The sequence below is a fragment of the Equus caballus genome, chromosome 2 (assembly GCF_041296265.1).
Source record: "Equus caballus isolate H_3958 breed thoroughbred chromosome 2, TB-T2T, whole genome shotgun sequence".
Lineage (NCBI taxonomy): Eukaryota > Metazoa > Chordata > Mammalia > Perissodactyla > Equidae > Equus > Equus caballus.
Window position 1 is genome coordinate 63,928,158 of NC_091685.1, and position 18,515 is coordinate 63,946,672.

Consider the following 18,515-nt stretch of genomic DNA (forward strand, 5'->3'; position numbering starts at 1 on the left):
GTTTGTTTGTTCTCATTTTATATGTGGAAGGATCGCTGACAGGAAAGATGGCGTAACTACACAAGCACCTTTTCAATTAGCACCAGAGATCAGCAGGGTGCTGCTCTCTCCTCAAGGCTTTGTCCATCTACCACCCTGGAAGCTGTGTTGAAATTGGAGAAAACACCCCTGCGGTTGACAAGACAGTCCTAAGCAATGTGCAGGACACTGAGAAGGGGCAGACAGTAAAACAAGGATGGGCTGGAAATGTGACTGTGCTTTTGATGGTGGAAATTAAATCTAAGCGTTAACTCTTTAACTCCCTAGATGAACCAAAGAGGCCATTTGGAATCCCCAAGTTTGAAGTACATAAATAGCTTCATCTGAACACAAATTTCTTGATACATGAAAAAAGCTATTATGCCAAATTAATTCAATCTAACTAATTAGAGAGCAGGAAGTTCTTTCAATTATTTTATGTGCTGTCTGAGAAACACACTTGAATATGAGTACAGATTTCATTAATTGCAGTTCATTATTTTCCAGATTAGTTACTAAACTTGCATCAGAAGGTCAAAGACAGCAATTTTGTCAGCTGCCACCTCTGTCAGTTCAGTATCTCTGCACTTCTGGAACTCAGACAGAAATTGATTTCAAACAAAAACAAATCTCCATAAAAATGAGAAATATAAGTCTTTATGAATATGTTCAAACCAAAGGACTTTGTAAAATATTAAGAATCATTGTTTTTAAATCTTCAGAATAAACTGCTAACTTCTACCTTACAAGAAAAGATCCACGAATCTTTTCAAATATTGAAATATAATGCAAAAAAAAAAGCATCTTGATCTGAGAACATGCTGATTCCAAAGAATAAGTTAATAAACATTAATCTTTTCACTAGAGTCTCACACCATGGTTATTTGTGTCTCTGCATGAGGGAGGGAACTGAACATTCTTGTTTGAAAATGTCAAGGACACTCTGATTAAAAGTACCTTTTTGATAATAATCATTCCTTCATTACGCAACTTCTGCCTCTCTTCCACTTAATCTAACAATGAAAATATGAGGAATGACTGGTAGAAACAGGACCTATTCCATTCCTTGGTTCTTACTTGGACTATTTTTATATTCTCAAAATCTTCTTATTTTTTAAAAATAGAAGTGACAGAAATCCCAGGGTTTCCTTCCCAAGTACCCTGCTATCGATAAATCACTCTACTCATTCACAGCGGCTACCATTCTCTGTGTTAATTTCATTCTGCCGTCCTGTGCCCTTCATCCACGAGTTAGTGGAGCCACCCTCACACAATGCTTCTGTGCCTCTGGTGTTGGTATCCCTGAATGCTCATACAGTCAGCTCTCTCAGTCATTGTTTGGCCAAGCTATAAATAGCTCCTTTAATCCCTCCTCATAAATCATTCCTGATGTTCTTCTCTGAAATAATTCCAATTGGTCAATGGCTTTCTGGTAGTGACACATCCAGAACCAAGTGCAATAATCTGAGTGTAGGCTAATAAAGCCCTGGAGAGCCCAGGGGCGGTGTCTAGGTAGGTTAGCGTGAGCTCCCTCATTACTGTGACTATTTCAGAAGAGGAGTTTAAGTCCTCAAACAAATCTGGGACAGAAACATAAAAAGAAGGAAGTTTTAATGTCCTTCACTATAGTTATGTGGGAAATGGAGAGAGAAATGGCTTTAAAAATGACGGAAAGAGAAGGCTGGGAGTGAGGCAGAAATAAGAGTGTGCCATCATAGATGGTATGTTTGGTTACCATGCACTGTCTCTGTTGAGCCCCAAACCATTCTGCGATTTTTGTTTTGGTTTTTGTGCTATTTCACATCAAATCTTAGGCAAAGTTACTAGCTATTTATTGTCTCTACGTCTCCTGCAATATTAATATCAATATTTGTCCCTCCCTATAGTGTAGAAATGATCCAGATTCCTTTAGGCATATGCAGTGATTTCTATTTTTGTGGGTTCTATCTTTGATGTTATTCTAAAATCTATAAGTTTTTTAGTCTGATATTGATTAACAACTATTTATAAAGGCCATTGAAATCAGTGTACTAACAAGGCACCAGCAGCAAATAAAAAACAATCAAAATAGGAACCAGTTTCAGGTATTCATGTATTACTTTAGGCTACTGGTAAGTCGTACGATTAGCTTCCTCACACGGAGCTATGGTAGAGCCAGGCCGCCGCAAACAGGGTGGTTTGGGAATACTCGTCAGCATGAATTTTTGTTTTAAGCTTACTAGACTGGTGATACCGAGGAAAGCCATGGACGTGGTGTCCCTTTATTTCCCTAATGTATCTAACAAAGTCTCCCATGGCCTCTCTCACAGAGAGGGGGAGAAACGTGGATTGGAGATGGTAGTTACTGAATACGGAGAGCTGAGTGTGTTGATCTGTCACTCTGTGACTTCAGGAATGATCTCTAGCTGCATATGACAGGATCTCTCTTAGGCTCTATAACATTCAATATTTTGCTTGTGACTCAAATGCAGCCAGACTATGCCCTTAAAAATTCTACAGGTGATAGCTAGAATGAGTATATATATTTTTTCTTTTTTTTTTTTTAAGGAAGATTAGCACTGAGCTAACATCTGCTGCCAATCCTCCTCTTTTTGCTGAGGAAGACTGGCCCTGAGCTAACACCTGTGCCCATCATCCTCTACTTTATACGTAGGATGCCTGCCACAGAATGGCATGACAAGCGGTGCATAGGTCTGCACTGAGGATTCGAACCAGCAAACTCTGGGCTGCTGAAGTAGAACATGAACTTAACCTCTTTGCCACTCGGGATAATTACTCAAAAAATATCTCGATAACAGTAGCACTATTTTCAAGCACAGGGATTACTGTATCCCTTCTGGGCTCCCCACTTTGAGCAAGATCCTGGTAAGACAACTGAGGGACGACGAAGCATCTACTCTCTGAGATGCAGCTGACTAATCTCTGGCTGCTCCGTCTGGAGAAGGCCTAGGAGGACACAGAGCCTCCTCCCCTCCCTTTAACTCCTGGGTAACAGCAGAGAAAACTCTGAGGCAAAGACTGGTTGGAAATGAGCTGACCTTGTTCCTGGAGGACACAGAGGTTCCACAAGGAGGGGTAGGATAGATTATCAAAAAAAGAAAGAACCTCAACTTTCAAGCATCAAATCTGATTTCCAAGTGAATGGAATGCCATTATAGTGAAGATTACTATTTAAAAAATTGAGGAACACTAAAGGAGTCTAATCGATACAGCATTGCTCTTGTAGCTGTTATTCTGAAATTCTGTTGGCACTAAAATGCTCTATTTCCAAGGATGAAACACCACTCAGGTGGCAACAATTTAAAGCACATTTAAAGTGGCCCTAGTAAAGGAGACCTCTATATTGATATTGTCATTTAAAATTATAATTTACTTCTCTTCGAGCTTTAGGAAAGATAGTCAGTAAAAATGAGATAGACACAAGCATCTTTGATCAACTAAATCCAAAATGATAAGCTCAAGTTTTTCCTCCCTTTAGGAATAGTTCTTTAGTGGACCTTGCATCAATCTAGGAAAGAAAGTTCATAAATACGTCTCAGTATTTCACATTCCCATTCAGATGTGATTTTCTCTCCTCTAAACTGTAAACATAGTCCTTTATACCACTATATGACACTTGGTACATACAAATTATCTAATACTACAATCTGTATCTAATACTATGATACTATACACATACACACATATGTCAACAGTCAACCAATACACATTTTGTATCAACTATGCCCGTGCCCTCAGGGATTACATTCCAGAGGGGAGAAAATCCATAAACATTAACTTTAACAATGTCTCCCACTGAAAAGATCAAACATGGTAATATAGTGTATTGTATGGTAGAGACTGTTGTTTTGGTTTGGCTGGTCAAGGCCACTCTAAACTCATTTTCCCGTACAGTGGCCTTTCTTGACCATGGTAGTTGGAGGTCACTCTACTAGAGACCTATTAGCCATGCAAAGACTTTGGGAAAGAGCATTCCAAGTAGAAGGAGAGGCAAGTGCAAAAACTCTTGAGATCAAAATGAGCTTCATATGTCCATGAGATTAAAAAAAAAAGGCGAAGGGGCTGGCCCAGTGGCATAGTGGTTAAGTTTGCACACTCCGCTTGTCAGCCCGGGGTTCATGGGTTCGGATCCTGAGCGCGGACATACACACCACTCATCAAGCCATGCTGTGGCGGCATCCCACATACAAAATAGAGGAAGACTATCAAGTGATGTTAGCTCAGGGCTGATCTTCCTCACCACTCCCCTCTCTCCCCTCAAAAAAAAAAGGCCAAGATGGCTTAGTATGGTGAAGAGAGGAAAACAAAGGGAAATAAAGATTAAAGGGAACCAGATCATACAGCGCACTATAAGCCACAGTAAGGAATTTAATTTTATTCAGTTTCAGTGAGAAGCAGCAACAGGTTCCAAGCCATGAACTAATGTAAGGCTTGGGAAGATCACTGGCTACTTTGTGAATGACAGACTTTGTGAGGCAAAAGTCCCTGACACACCCATTGGTAGGCTGCTGCAACAGCCAGGGCGAGATGATGGTGGCACGGATAAGTGATCAGTCATGGAGACACTAGAAGTCACTGCATTGGAAGTAGTATCTACAAAATTTTACTGATGGACTATTTGAGAGGTATAAGCAGCCAGGCGGACATTTGTGCTATACACTGAGGTGGGCATGTATTTACGTAAGTATTTTGTGTGTTGGGAGTAAACACACAGGCTTGCAAGCTGGAAACTAACAGTAATGTTCTGGACTTGTAAAATGTGAATGCCTAATTGATATACAAGTGGAAAAGCAGAATGGGTAATTCACTCCACAAGGCCAGAGCTCAGGGGCCAAGTCTGTGCTGTAGAAGGAAATGTGAGCCCTGTCAATGCACAAATAAAGCTACAGATTTACCACGAAGTTACCATGAGATTACCAAGAAAACAGGGCCCAGGATGGAGTTCCGGGGCACCTGAATATTAGCAACCTGATGGAATAAACAGTCCCAGAAAAGGCGCTGGAGAAAGCCTGAGCAGTCAGCAGGAGGAGAGCCAGCACACGCCGCAGCGCTGAAGCCAGAGACAGCGTGTTCAAGCACGACGTCAAGTCATCCGAGGACTGAGATGGTGCCGGCAAGACGCAGCTCCCTGCTGACCTTCGGAGAAGGCCCTTCAGTAGGGTGGGGGTTTTGCGAACCACTCGGAACCTTTCAGTTCCACTACTGGGCATCTCCATTCAGGCCAGTTTTGTGTTTATGAAATATGAAACATTTGGGACCACTTTCTACAATACTTTTGTTCATATATACTCAAAAAAGGTAAACGATGAACAAATATTGCTTAAGATATCTTCAAAATATTTCAAGATTACCTCTCTTAAACTGGACATTATAAATTGCAGTTAACTGCCAATCACTAGATTTCTTTCTAACACATTATTGTTCCTCTCATATCCACAAGAACCAATCATTTACTGGGAAAACAGTGAACACAATTTCTTATTGTAGTAGGTGATTTGACTTGCTACGTCAAAAACTCAAAGCAGCTTTAAAAGAACAACTATAATTATAGCAGTCTGATTCAGTAACTCCTAATGCCATTCCAATTTCCTTTAACTTATGTAACTCTGTCTTCACCAAATAGTAATTAAAAACTGTGGTTATCAAACTATAATGTGAATAAGAATCACCCTGATGCTTAGAAATGTAGATTATAAGGTGTCCCCAGGTGGGGTATGGGTTATGAGGTCACGCTGGTTTTTTTTTAAGTTACCTTTTTTAAAAGCTATCTTGGAATTCTGATAGACAGTGCATGAATCATACTTTGCGAAACAATATAGAAATTTAGAACAGAATAATGTATACAACAACAAACCCTTGGAAAAATCATTTTTACCTACCCCAACCCCTGGCAAGTATTAGACTTACTATTTCTCTCATGGTCACAGAGTTATTTTGATAACTGTCAAGCACCTGTTATGTGCGTAGTTAAATTAAGTTTAAACATTTCTAAAATTTTGATGTTTAATTTTTTCACCCAATATGTGTACATGTATGCTTATGGATATGCTTATAATTCTGGATTGAAAAAATTATATAATTTTGTAAGGCAGAGCAGGCTCACAAAACTAATATCACCCCTGAATATGCATTCATAAACCTAGAAAATTATTTGAAATAGTTAAGGTCTCAGATAAGGACTCACTTGCGTTTCTGCAACTTGAATGTTTAAGCAAATGTAGAGAAGCTGATGTCAAAAGATCTATTTCAACAACTGAACTTGCACTATATGTGTTTTGAATGAGTATAAATAAACACTCATTTATCATTTCCTGCTGAATTCACACCTACATAAGGCTAGAAATTGCATTTCCGACAGGCATCCCTTTCACCATCACATAAAGCAGTTTCCTGATTTTTTGGAAAACCCTTTAATATTTTCTGTAAAACTTATTCTAAGGCTGGGTAGAGAGTTTTAAGAAAAAGGGGAAATAAGACAAGTGATCACTTTTAATATTTTAAGTGAAAGAACAGGTAAACCACAGTAGAGGAAAAAGGATGGGAGGGAAGGACAGTAATGATATAAAATTGTTTGAAGTAAGAAATGAAATCAAGAATTAAAAATAGAATTACATTTTCTATTTGGCAAGACACAAACAACACTAAGTGCACTTCATAAATTTTACCATTGTTGCTCTAAGTGTTATTACCATAAATCACATTAGTAGCGTACTTGGCATTTTTAAAAGCAAAAAGGATTGAGAGTGTCAATAAGTTTAAACAGCTCTGTTATCTGTGAAGAGAGTGGAAGAGAAATTATCACAAGCTTTTACCAGGCCTAAAAGCCCAGTTCTAGCCCCCATCACTGCTATCCCTCTGCCTCCCGCTGCACGACACAGAGCATCACTTTGCCACAATCTATGAGAAAAATGCTCATTGCTGCTCTCCCAACGCTTGTACCTGATGTGCGAGGGGAGACAGCTGTTTGCCCCTTTTCTCGTCACGCACAGGGAAGAGAGACTTCAGCAGCTTCGGCATCTGTGGCACAAAGGATTTTACCGGATTCAAGTAGGAGGCCGCCAGGCTACCAAGTCCTGTCAACAATATTGAAAGGAAAAGAGAGAAGACAAAAACAATTACATAGACATTTTCTTTACTGTAAATTTTCCAAACGTCATTTGTAAGCAAATCTAACAATATAAACCAAAAAAGTACCCATAAAAAAAGTAATATTAGAAAAACATAGTATTATTACAGTTACCCTCACACACAATGGTGTTTTCTTTTCCAATTAAATAGTGACAATTGGGGTACCTCCAGAATGTTCTAATATCCCTTGTTCCTATTAGTATCTGAAGGGTAATCCAACCCCAGTGCCTGTCACTACCTGGTTCAAATACTAACTGCTGTCCTAGAATAAAATGGGGTTTTTCATTTTTAAATCACATAGCCGATGACAAAAGTATAGCTCCCCATCTAGACTTTAAACTCTTCGAAGTCAGAGACTATGTCTTATTTAATTTTAATTTTTCATGCTATTTCCTGAATGAAGATGATGAAACTGAACTTTGAGGAAAAAAATGGTGTTTGAGTTGTTTTTACAAGAAAGAATAAATGCTCTGAACCAACCATGTTCTTACCTGCTCTTAATTACCAAAGGCTGGGAGCAGACATGCAAACAATGCCTATGATATAAGGAGAGTTCTTTACCCTTAGTGAATAAAACTAAATTTTGTTTTTTGAGGAAGATTGGCTCTGAGCTAACATCCATGCCCATCTTCCCCTATTTTACATGTGGAACTCCTGCCACAGCATGGCTGGATAAGCAGTGCATAAATCCGTGCTTGGGATCTGAACTGGTGAGCCCCTGGCCACTAAAGCTGAGCGCATGAACTTAACTGCTTATGCCACTGGGCCGGCCCCTAAAACTAAATTTTTAGGAAAATCTAATCCAAGTTATAAATGGTAAAACACTGTATCCTCATAACATTTTTAAAAGAACAAGCAAGTCAACTTGAGGACTTTGTATGAGACTGCCTGAAGAGAAGCTCACAACCACCCCCATACCTCTGCTCTACTCCTGAAATGGCTCCAAGTTCCCTGGTAATACAGTTGGTACATGGACCTATACAGGCGTAAGGTTTCTATATTTTACATAAAGTAGTACAATACTAACCTTAAGTAAATTATGAAAAGGTAAGAATATTTTATAATCATAAGAGTAATCACTAAAAAGTAAAGCAAAGAGAAAGCTATAATGCTAAGAGATAAATTAAAACTAAGTTCAAAAAAGCCAAATAATTTACAAGGCAAAAATAGGGAACAGAGAAACAAAAAAAGAGGAGACAAACAGAAAACAAAGTAAGTTTAAGATGAACAGAGAGCCAGAAGATAGAATCATCTAAATGCTGACCAAAAAAATGAGGATCAATCTAGAGTTCTACATGCAGTTAAACTAACATTCCAGAGTGAGGGTGACCCCTCATTAAATAAAGATCTAGCCAATAATCATCCAAAGGCTGCACATATCACAAAAGGAGAGACAAGCAGACACGATGCATCTCCGAGGGAGGTACACAGAACTACCCATTCCTTTATCCCACCCCTACCGCTCCCTGGAATTAGCCTGAACCTCATCAAGGCTACAGCGCGAACTACCAATTTACAGGAAATACAGGGACAGAGAATCACGTTAAACAACCTCATGGGGACATAACCAGCAAAAATAAGAACATACAGAGTCTACTGTACAAACACCTGGTCGCCTCAACAAATACAACCCAATGGAGAAAAGACATAAAGAGGAGCACAGAGATTAAACAGACTTAAGACACAATCAACTAAGCACAATGTATGAACCTTACTTGGATTTCCACTCAACTATAATACGTTTTTGATCTAATTGGGAAAATCTAAACACTGACTAGATGTTTGATGATATTTAGGAATTACTTTAATTTTTCTTAGGAGTGAAATGTTATTGTGGGTATTGCTTTACAGATACCTGTACAAATATTTACAGATGAAGTAATATCTGAGATTTGCTTCAAAATAATCATCAAAGGGTGTGGAGAAGTAATAGGAGTATAGACAAATAAGACTGGTGCTGAACTGATCATCTTGAAATCAGGAGGGGGTACGTGAGGGCACAACATGTTATTCTTTCTACTTTTGTACATTTGATATTTTCCATAGCAAAAAGATTCTTCAAAATGAGAGCAAAGTAAAAACTTCAACATATAAAAGAAATAAAGAGTTTGTCACTAAAAAACAACTGTTAAAAGCATTAATGATGGATGTAATTCACTAAAAAAGAAACTCAAGTCAGTAGAATGGAGCAGGGTGCAAGGAGCAATGATGAGGAAAGCAAAGTGGTAAATATATAAATCAAGTAAGCACTGATTATAACTCAAAAAAAAAGAAATTTACAGAATTTTAAAACAAGGTGGTACTGTATGACCCAGTAATTTCACTCCTAGGTACTTACTCAAGAGAAACGTTCACAAAAGGCCTTATACAAAAACAAGTTTTATTCATAGTGGCCAAAAACTGGAAACAAACCAAATGTCCATAAACAGGAGAACTAATTAAAAATTGGGACAAATTCAACTGTGAAATATTTCTCAGCAATAAAAAAGAATAAACTTCTGATGCATGCCACAGCATGGATAACTTGAACAGACAGGCTGAGCAAAAGAGGCCAAACACAAACGGTACACATTGTATGATTCCACCTATATGAAACTGAACAGACAGAACAGGCAAAACTAATCTGAAATGAGAATACTGGCTGACTGTGGGGAGGAACTGGAGCCATATAAGTTTTCTATTTCTTGGCTGGGGGGTAAGTTATATGGGTAAATATGGTTGTCAAAACTCATTAAATATGACGCATAGTCAAGAAAAAAGCAGCCAATAGAAACAGACCATGAGATGGTCCAGACAGTAGATTTAGCAGATAAAGACTTTAAAGCAGCTTTTAAATACAGGTCCAAGGATGTAAAGAAGAATATAGTCTTAACAAACGTACACATAGGGAATATCAGCAGAGAAGTTAAAATGATTTTAAAAAGAAGCAAATGGAAATTCTATAACTAAAAAGAATAAAAACCAAAATAAAAAAATTCCCTGGATGTGCTTAACAGAAGACTGCAAATGGCAGAAAAAAGACCCAACCAGAAGAAACAAGAATAATATAAAAAGATGAAAAATAAAAATTAATAGATAGAGCTTCTGTGACCTTTAGAGGAATATTAAGCAATCTCACATATCTGGAATTAGATTCTCAGGAAGTATAAAGGGAGAAAAGGACAGGGAAAAAATTTAATGAACTAATAACTGAACATTTCCCAAATTTGTTTAAAAATCTCAACTTACAGACCCAAGAACAATGGTGAAACCCAAGCAAGATAAACACTAAGAAAACTATACCTAAGTACATCATCATTTAACTATAAAAAATTTTAAAAAAGGAAAAATTTTGAAAGCAAATCAAGTCAACAAAGACACATTCCATGTGGGGAAGTGACACGAATGAAGGCTACATCCTCCTCAGAAAAGAGTGAGTCTGAAAGACAGTGTACCATCTTTGAAGTGCTGAAAGAAACTATCAATCAAAACTCTCCATCTAGTGAAAACACCCTTTAAAAAAAAGGGAGAAATAAAGAGGGCAACTCTCAAAACGGGAGAGCATTCTTCTCGAGGAGAAAAGCACAATAAGAAATAATATAGGATATTCTTTGGGCTAAAGAAAAACAATATTGGATGAATATCAGATCTTCTGGAAGGGTTGAAGAGTGCCAGAAACAATAAATATGAAGAAAAATATAAAAGATTATCTATAGTCTCTTAATTTCCTTGAAAGACAAATGGCTGTTTTAAACAAAAAGAATAACATTGTAAAATGGGGTCATAACATCTGTAAAAGTAAAAGATATATGGGCCAGCCTGGTGGCGCAACAGCTAAGTGCGCACATTCCACTTCGGCGGCCTGGGGTTCACCGGTTCGGATCCCAGGTGCGGACATGGCGCTGCTTGGCAAGCCACGCTGTGGCAGGCGTCCCACATATAAAGTAGAGGAAGATGGGCACGGATGTTAGCTCAGGGCCAGTCTTCCTCAGCAAAAAGAGGATTGGCAGCAGATATTAGCTCAGGGCTAATCTTCCTCAAAAACAAAAAAAGTAAAAAGTAAAAAAAAAGATACAATGACAACAATACAAAATAAGGGCGAGGGTGGGGGAGACAGGTAAATGGAATTACACTGTTGCTAGGTTCTTATAACGTATGCATGGAAAGTGATATATTAATTCTAAGTAGACTATGATAAGTTAAGGATACATACTAGAATCCTTAAGCAAAGACTTTAATAAACAAATAAATACAGGTATACCGAAAAGCCAAAAGAGAAAATAAAACCAAATGCTAAAAAATATTTTTCAATTAACCCAAAAGAAGGTAAAAAAGAAGTTACGGTGAAAAAAAATAAGAAAGCCAAACAGAAACCAATAGCAACAGAGCAGACATCACAACATTAGATGTAAAAGAACTAAACATGCCAATTAAAAGGCAGAAACTGTCAGACTAGAGTGAAAAAAAAAAGCTAGACCTAACCATATGCTGTCTACCTACAAGACAATCACTTTTAATTTAAAGACAAATATAGGCTAAAATTTAAAAGACTGAGAAAAAGATACCCCAAGCAAACAATAAGCAAAAGAAAGTTGATGCAGCTATATTAATACCAAGCAAGACAGATTTGAAACTAAGAGCATTACCAAAGTCATAAAGGGACATTTCTTACGGAGAAATATCACTTCATCAGGAAAACAGGACAATCCTAAATGTGTATATACCTAGTAACAGTCTTAAATGAACGACATAAAAACTGATATAACTAAAGAGAAAATAGGCGATTTTCACAATCGTATTTGGAGATCCAATGCCCTCTCTCAGTGATTGACAGAACAAATGGAAAAAACACAAAAAGCAAGGATACAGAAGATTTGAACAAGGGTATCAACCACCTGACTTAACTGATACATACAGAACTGTATGCCCCAAACAGAAGAGACCTTCTTTTCAAGTGCACATAGAATGTTCACCAAGATAGAATATAGTCTCAAAAAGTTTCAAAAGATTGAAATGTTAAAGTCTGTTCTCTGATCATAATGAAATTAACAAATCAGTAATAAGAAGATTCCCCCAAATATATGAAAATGAATTAACATGCTACCCAAAAACCCATGAGTCAAAGAAGAAATCAGAGAGAAATCAGAAAATATTGTGAATAGAATGATAATGAAAGCACAACAGGTCAAAATCTGTGAAATGCAGAAAGAAATAACAGAAATCAATGAAACAGAAAAAAAAAACAAATGTTGGTTCTGTGGGAAGACTAAGAAAACTGATAAAGCTGTCTCAAAAGTAATCAAGAAAAACAGAAAGAAAACAAAAATTAGCTACATCAGAATAGAAAGAAAGAATATCACAACAGATCCTATAAACATTAAAAGGGCAATAAGGAAACATTGTAACATGATGAAAATTAACAATTTAGATGAAATAGAAAATTTTCTGAAAAACATAACCTATGAAAACTGACTCATAAGGAAATACAAAAAAGTGAAATAATCCTATATTAAAGAAATTGAAGTCACAATTCAAAATCTTCCCATAGAGACAATTCCAGGCCCAGATAGTGTCACTGGTGAATCCTGTAAAATATTTATGGAAGAAGTAATACCATGCTTACGTAAACTGTTTCAGAAAAAAAAAAACGATGAGGAAATACGTCCCAAGTCATTTTATGAGGCCAAGAAAATCATGATACCAAAACCCAACAAAGACATCATGATGAGAAAAGTACAGATTATTCATCGCAAGAACACAGACACAAAAATCCTTACCAAAATAACAGCAAATGTAAACAAGCAAAGATAAAGGATAACACGCCATGAGCAAGTGGTATTTATCACAGGAATGCAAGATAAATTTAACATTCAAACACCAGTGTTACTCAACGTGTTAAGACAAGAAAGAGAAAGACTCAGGTGGGCATTAACTAGTAGGATAGTGATTACCTGGTAGGAAATTCTGATTTCAACTATTTCTGGAAGATGCTGAAATTTCATGACAGTGATTGACGAATGAAGGTATAACTTACCTGGGTCAGGAGAATGGTTATTTTGGGGAGAAACAGGGAGCGATGGGGCAACTGGAGCTACTCCTCTGGAAACTGCAGCTTGTGATACATCCTGTTGACTTTCCCACCGGCCCTATTACAGACAAAATCAGTAACTTCGATTCACATCAATCAACAAAAAAATCTAAACATACTTAAGAAAAAACTGTTAATACATTCCTAAAGCTTTATTACCTTTATAGGACATGGTAAATTTGATTACTTAAGTAATTTTCCTCTTGTACTTTCCATCTTCTTTATAGTATTAATTTCCCTAATAATAATAATACCTCACATTTGGCTATCCCCTCCAGTTTAGAAGTTACAGTCACCTCACTTCCATCCTAACATTCTTTTTACTATACATCATGTTGCTTCCCACAAAATTTGGATATATTAAGACATTTCTTTTGAAATCCTCCCCTACACTCTGCTTCTTGGGCTGTTTCTGCTTTTCTGCCGCAAGATGTACTTTTTCACTTCATATTCTCAACTGAAACCCAGGAACAACTCTAACATCATCGAGCGTCTCTTCTCTCCTCTCCAGGAGTGCATCTTTCCATCCATTCACACATTCTCATGAAAGTAAAAATTCTAGAACGGTAAATTACCAAGCCTCTCATTTTTAATAGAGGCTAAAGATAAGTTCCAGTTAAGCCCAAATCATCAAGTAATCACAAGTTCCCAATAATGGAAGTCTCTAAATGAACAAGTCTTACTGTACTCTCAACTTATTTTGTAAATTCCCATTAAAAAGATTTCATTGGATAATACAAGAACAATGCCAGTCAGCTGATAGATTGAATTGCCATTCTAAAGCTTGTGGCGAGGCATAAATATGGTGACAACATCAAGGCACTTTCAACATCAGTCCCATCTAAGAAAGAAATAAACCCCACAAAATGTTACAAGTACAAAAACCGATAATGGAGATGAGATGCAAATTTTTTAAATGCTTTTAGCTCCCTTTCGATCCTCTGATAATCACTCTGACTTCTTTTTCACTAGAGTTAAATAATGGTATTTTATACTAGTTTAAGCCAGTGTTCCACGGACGAGCAACCCGAACAATTAACTTGAGTTTTCATTAAGCGCCTGCAAAGCGAGTCCTTCACTGCTCCTGCGGATGGACTGAGGAGGGAAGGCCTCCTAGGTTTCAGATACGTATTGGAAACATATCTGCTTTTAGCAGCAACCTAAGTACTGATCATAAAATCAATAAGCCCTAAGTGATCTGGATCCTGTTCACCTTAGAGAACATTGCTTTTCCCTAGGAACTCTCCCAGCACTTGATGTTTAAAACAATACTATGATGTTTAGCATTAGGAAGCGAGGAAACAAAACAGACATGAAGAGATGATGAGGGAAACCATGCACTCTGAAATACTTCACCGTAGGAGCATTTGTGTTACTATGAATCACACGCTGATTGACATACTTTAATGTTTCGTTAATGTTTTTTGCATTACATGTAATTGTCTGTCTGGGAAGCTGCAGCGTTGTGTACTCTGAGACGTCACAATCAGGTGGCCGAACACAAAGGTCAACACTCTTCGGAGCCTCTCAGAGGAAGAAAAGCCTCGTGCTTGGTTCACCAAGTTAAGCTCATGCAAGCTTGTTTTGAAGACAACTCCCCTAACTTGAGGTAAATCTATTTTCACGTTTTAGATTTTTCTTCATTGTTTGGCAGCTGACACAGTGGCACTACGTCCCTTAGGAAAACTAAGTAGCCAATTTGGAGTCAGCTTGGCTGTTTGGTGTATAATGGTCCAATGACAAATAATCTAGATGTCACATCTTCCCCAAGGCACAGTTGGGGCTCCGCTAGTTTCCCAGAGAATTTTTCCCAGCTGGTACTCACACACACAATGTTACTACCAAACCAGAATGGAAGCAATAACTGTTACTGTCTCGTATATTCAAATATCTCACGTGGGAACATCTGAAAGGACAAAAGTTCTTACATACCACCTTAGCCGTACTGCTAGCCCTATCAGATAATAAAAAATGGAGACATACTGACTTCATCCATCTACCTCGAGCACCATGTTAACCTTGAGGAATCTCATACGCGAACTGTTCCCAGGTCTCACCAACCAGAGACAGTATCTCAAATCGCTCTGGGATAGAATGGGCTCTGCTTCAGAGGGAACAACAAATTTGGATGTTAAACTGGGTGCAACACTCCTCCTCCTCTTTCTGACACCCACAGATCTCTGGGAAACACTCCACTGAAATCACTCACTACATTCTTTTCTCCTGCAATACATGTCCATTCTCTCTTGCCAGAAACAAAACCTGTGGTTCGGGGTCTAGCTACACACTGCCCCGCAGGGACAAGGTAATTAGTGTCTTTCTAATAAATTTTATATGCTTGACTCGGCTCTTCCAGAGTTATTCTCCCTCTACTGAAATTTTGGGGAAGAAACACAGGATGCATCCCAGGTAAAAGTACCTCAGAGGGAGATGAATTCAGGACAAGGAAGAAAAACAACTTGGCCAGACTCTGGATCTTTCTGGTCTCTTAGGAGCTCAGTTCTCAAAGTGAAAGAGCATGCTTTTTTAAAAAACTTTTACCACAGTAATCCCCACCACCTGGAATCTAAAAAGATCAGTGTGTAATCTGTTTCTAACACTCTGCATTGTCTATCAAACTTCAGCATCAGCCAAGAGGAGGAGACACAAGAGAGAAAGCTCCGGCTTCATTTTGGATCCCTAAACTAGCTTCATACTTATTAGGGGCTATTTGTGCTAAGAGACTGAATTCAAAGAAATAAAATCCTATCTGAGATACCAATTACTCTTAGTGAGCACCGGGCTTCGAGGCAAAACGGAACAGAGAAAAACACAGGAAGCTCTGGGTTGCCCTGACAACGTGGTTTGGTTCCTCTCGTGCACCTTCAGTATTCCTGTTACAGCTCTTCTGCCAGACACAAATTCTTTGGGTTTTCCAAAAAGAGGTCTGTTTTTGATCAGGAAAGTGACAAAGAGGTAAACAAAGAGAAGTGCCAGTGACATTCCAGGTCCAAAGATGGCTCCTAATGCAACTAAAGAAGAAGTGACTCATATCTGGCACCAGCCTGCACCAGTGCCACACTCAACAACTGCAGTGTTCAGGAAAGTGATGTAGCCAAAACACACAATTCAGTTTTGTTAAGTGAATATTCATTTAGGCTTTTTGTTACTTTTAATTACATCAAAAACTCCTATCAGAAGATGACAAACATACTATCTTACCAACTTATTAAAAAATATAATTCTATATAAAAGGCTTTAGAAATACCCAATATTTTTATGTTGACAGTGTTCCTTGCATTGCAAAAGATCTCAATGCACAGCCAATTTTCAAATGGAAAAACACAATCTACTGAAATTAATTCTGCACCTAAATATGAATCCATCTTCATAAACTGGTCATAAAAAGTTTGCTACATTTTCATTGTGTCTATAAAAAAATTTCCTTACAATAATGATAAAATATCCAGTAACAGTAAATAGCAACATCACTGCGATTAGGGATATTTTATATTTTTAATTGAAAAGCTTATCAAGAGTGACTTCTTTTAGGCCCTAAGATGAATTTAAAAGTTGGGAGTAATTAATCAAATTCAATTTATCTTTTTAAGATTAATTAATTCATCAATTCAATCTTGGTGGAGCTCAGCAAAACGATTCCAACTTTAATATGTAGCGAGCATCAATAAATAAGAGCATGCAAAATATGGCTGGCCGAATTCCAGGTGTTACAGGCCAAACTGTGAGACTGTTTCAGGGCCTTACCACTTCCCCTCCCCTCCCCGAGAGCCCTAACCCTATCAAACTCTCTGGTCCTGCCTCCCTGCCACACCTTTTAGTGTCACGTTGCTCCCAACTGACTAATCTTTGCCACGATATTAACTAAAAATTAGGAGGGAAAGGGAGACTCGAATCTACTCTGTGGCCTCTCGCTGCTTCTAAACATTGTTTCAACTAAGCGCATTGCTCCACTATTACACAGGGGAGGCACAGCACGTCACATGCTGATTGTGCAATCCAGCTCAGAGGGGCAGACGCACAGATTAACGGAACAGAGAACCCAGAAATAGGCCCACACAAGTGTGCAAGGTAGATGGAACTAATGTAACTGTAATTTTCAATTATTTTAAAACACATTTTATAGCATTTTAAGCATCATCAAATCCAGGTTAAAATTATATTTCTGACTTGACTTTCTTGTATATTAAATACTTTCATGTAAAAAACTAAGATTGTCCTGCTGAGTTCTGTGGTGTCAAGGGAGTGCCAAAGCACTTCTGCTGTTTTCTTTGCTCCTCTCCTTTCCCAGGCTTGAGAAAAGAACCTTACAGGTTCTCAAACACTTATCTGTATTATTCGCTTAATACGAATTAATTCCTTGCATTCCAGAGCCTTCTAAATTCACTAAGATGCGTTAATTCCCGGTCTCTTTTGACAGATACTTTTACAGTCTTTCCAGGTACATTTGAAAGGAATGATATACTGACTACCGGTGTTATTTTTACAAAAGGGTAAGAGCCAAAAAATTAGTACAGTGTCAAATTTAGTCATCTTATAAAAACTACATTTAAAAAGGCATCTTATCTCAAGGTAAAAGCAAGCATGATAAGTTTTAGATAGTAGGATAGTACTTGTATCCCACTCATTAGGAAAACCTAATGGATTAATTACCTCTCCCTGGGTCTCTGAAAACTGAAGAATGCAGGAAGTCTCCAAAAGAAAAGAAAAAAATAACATGAGTCTTTCTGATTTCCAAAACAATTTCTTCAGTAATTTCTCCTTAAGGACTTTGTGTGCAAACTGTTACAGATAAAGCAACTGGAGACCTTCTCAAACTGCTACATACAAGAGAACAAAAACTTCTAGCTACTTAGAAAAACAAAGAACAAAATTTTTAAATTTTAATTTATTTAATTTTTTAAATAGGTAATTTATTCACAGGATCCAAAACCCAAATAGTATAAAAAGGCACACAACACAGTGAGACGTTTCCTACCACTACCTCTCCCTGCTCAGCTCCCCACACACTCCCACCATCTCACCAGGCAGATAAGTAATGGCATCAGCTTCTCATATATCCTTACAGGGTTTCTTATGCATGTGTAAGCAAACCTATAAAGAGCCACACCCGCTTCTCTCTTCTCCCCTCCTTTTATAGTACAAAAGGTAGCACACAGTTCTGCATTTCCTTTTTTTTCTTTTTTGCACTGAGGAAGATTAGCCCTGAGCTAACATCTGTGCCAATCTTCCTCCACTTTATATTTGGGTTGCTGGCACAGCATGGCTGACAAATGGTGTAGGTCCATGCCTGGGATCTGAACCC

General features: G+C 37.9%; 1 protein-coding gene across 4 annotated transcripts in view; it reads right to left on the minus strand.

Moving 5' to 3' along the window:
• Window positions 1-18,515, minus strand: part of KIF13B (kinesin family member 13B) — a 188,661-nt gene that overhangs the window by 22,770 nt on the left and 147,376 nt on the right. For 3 of the 4 annotated variants that reach the window (XM_023636228.2, XM_023636227.2, XM_023636224.2), the window contains 3 exons: window positions 17,864-17,902; window positions 13,160-13,271; window positions 6,958-7,091 (listed from right to left, as the gene is read on the minus strand). In XM_023636228.2, the coding sequence (XP_023491996.2) occupies window positions 6,958-7,091; window positions 13,160-13,271; window positions 17,864-17,902 (285 nt within the window). The remainder of the gene's footprint in view (window positions 1-6,957; window positions 7,092-13,159; window positions 13,272-17,863; window positions 17,903-18,515) is intronic. The other variant, XM_023636226.2, reaches the window with a different exon arrangement.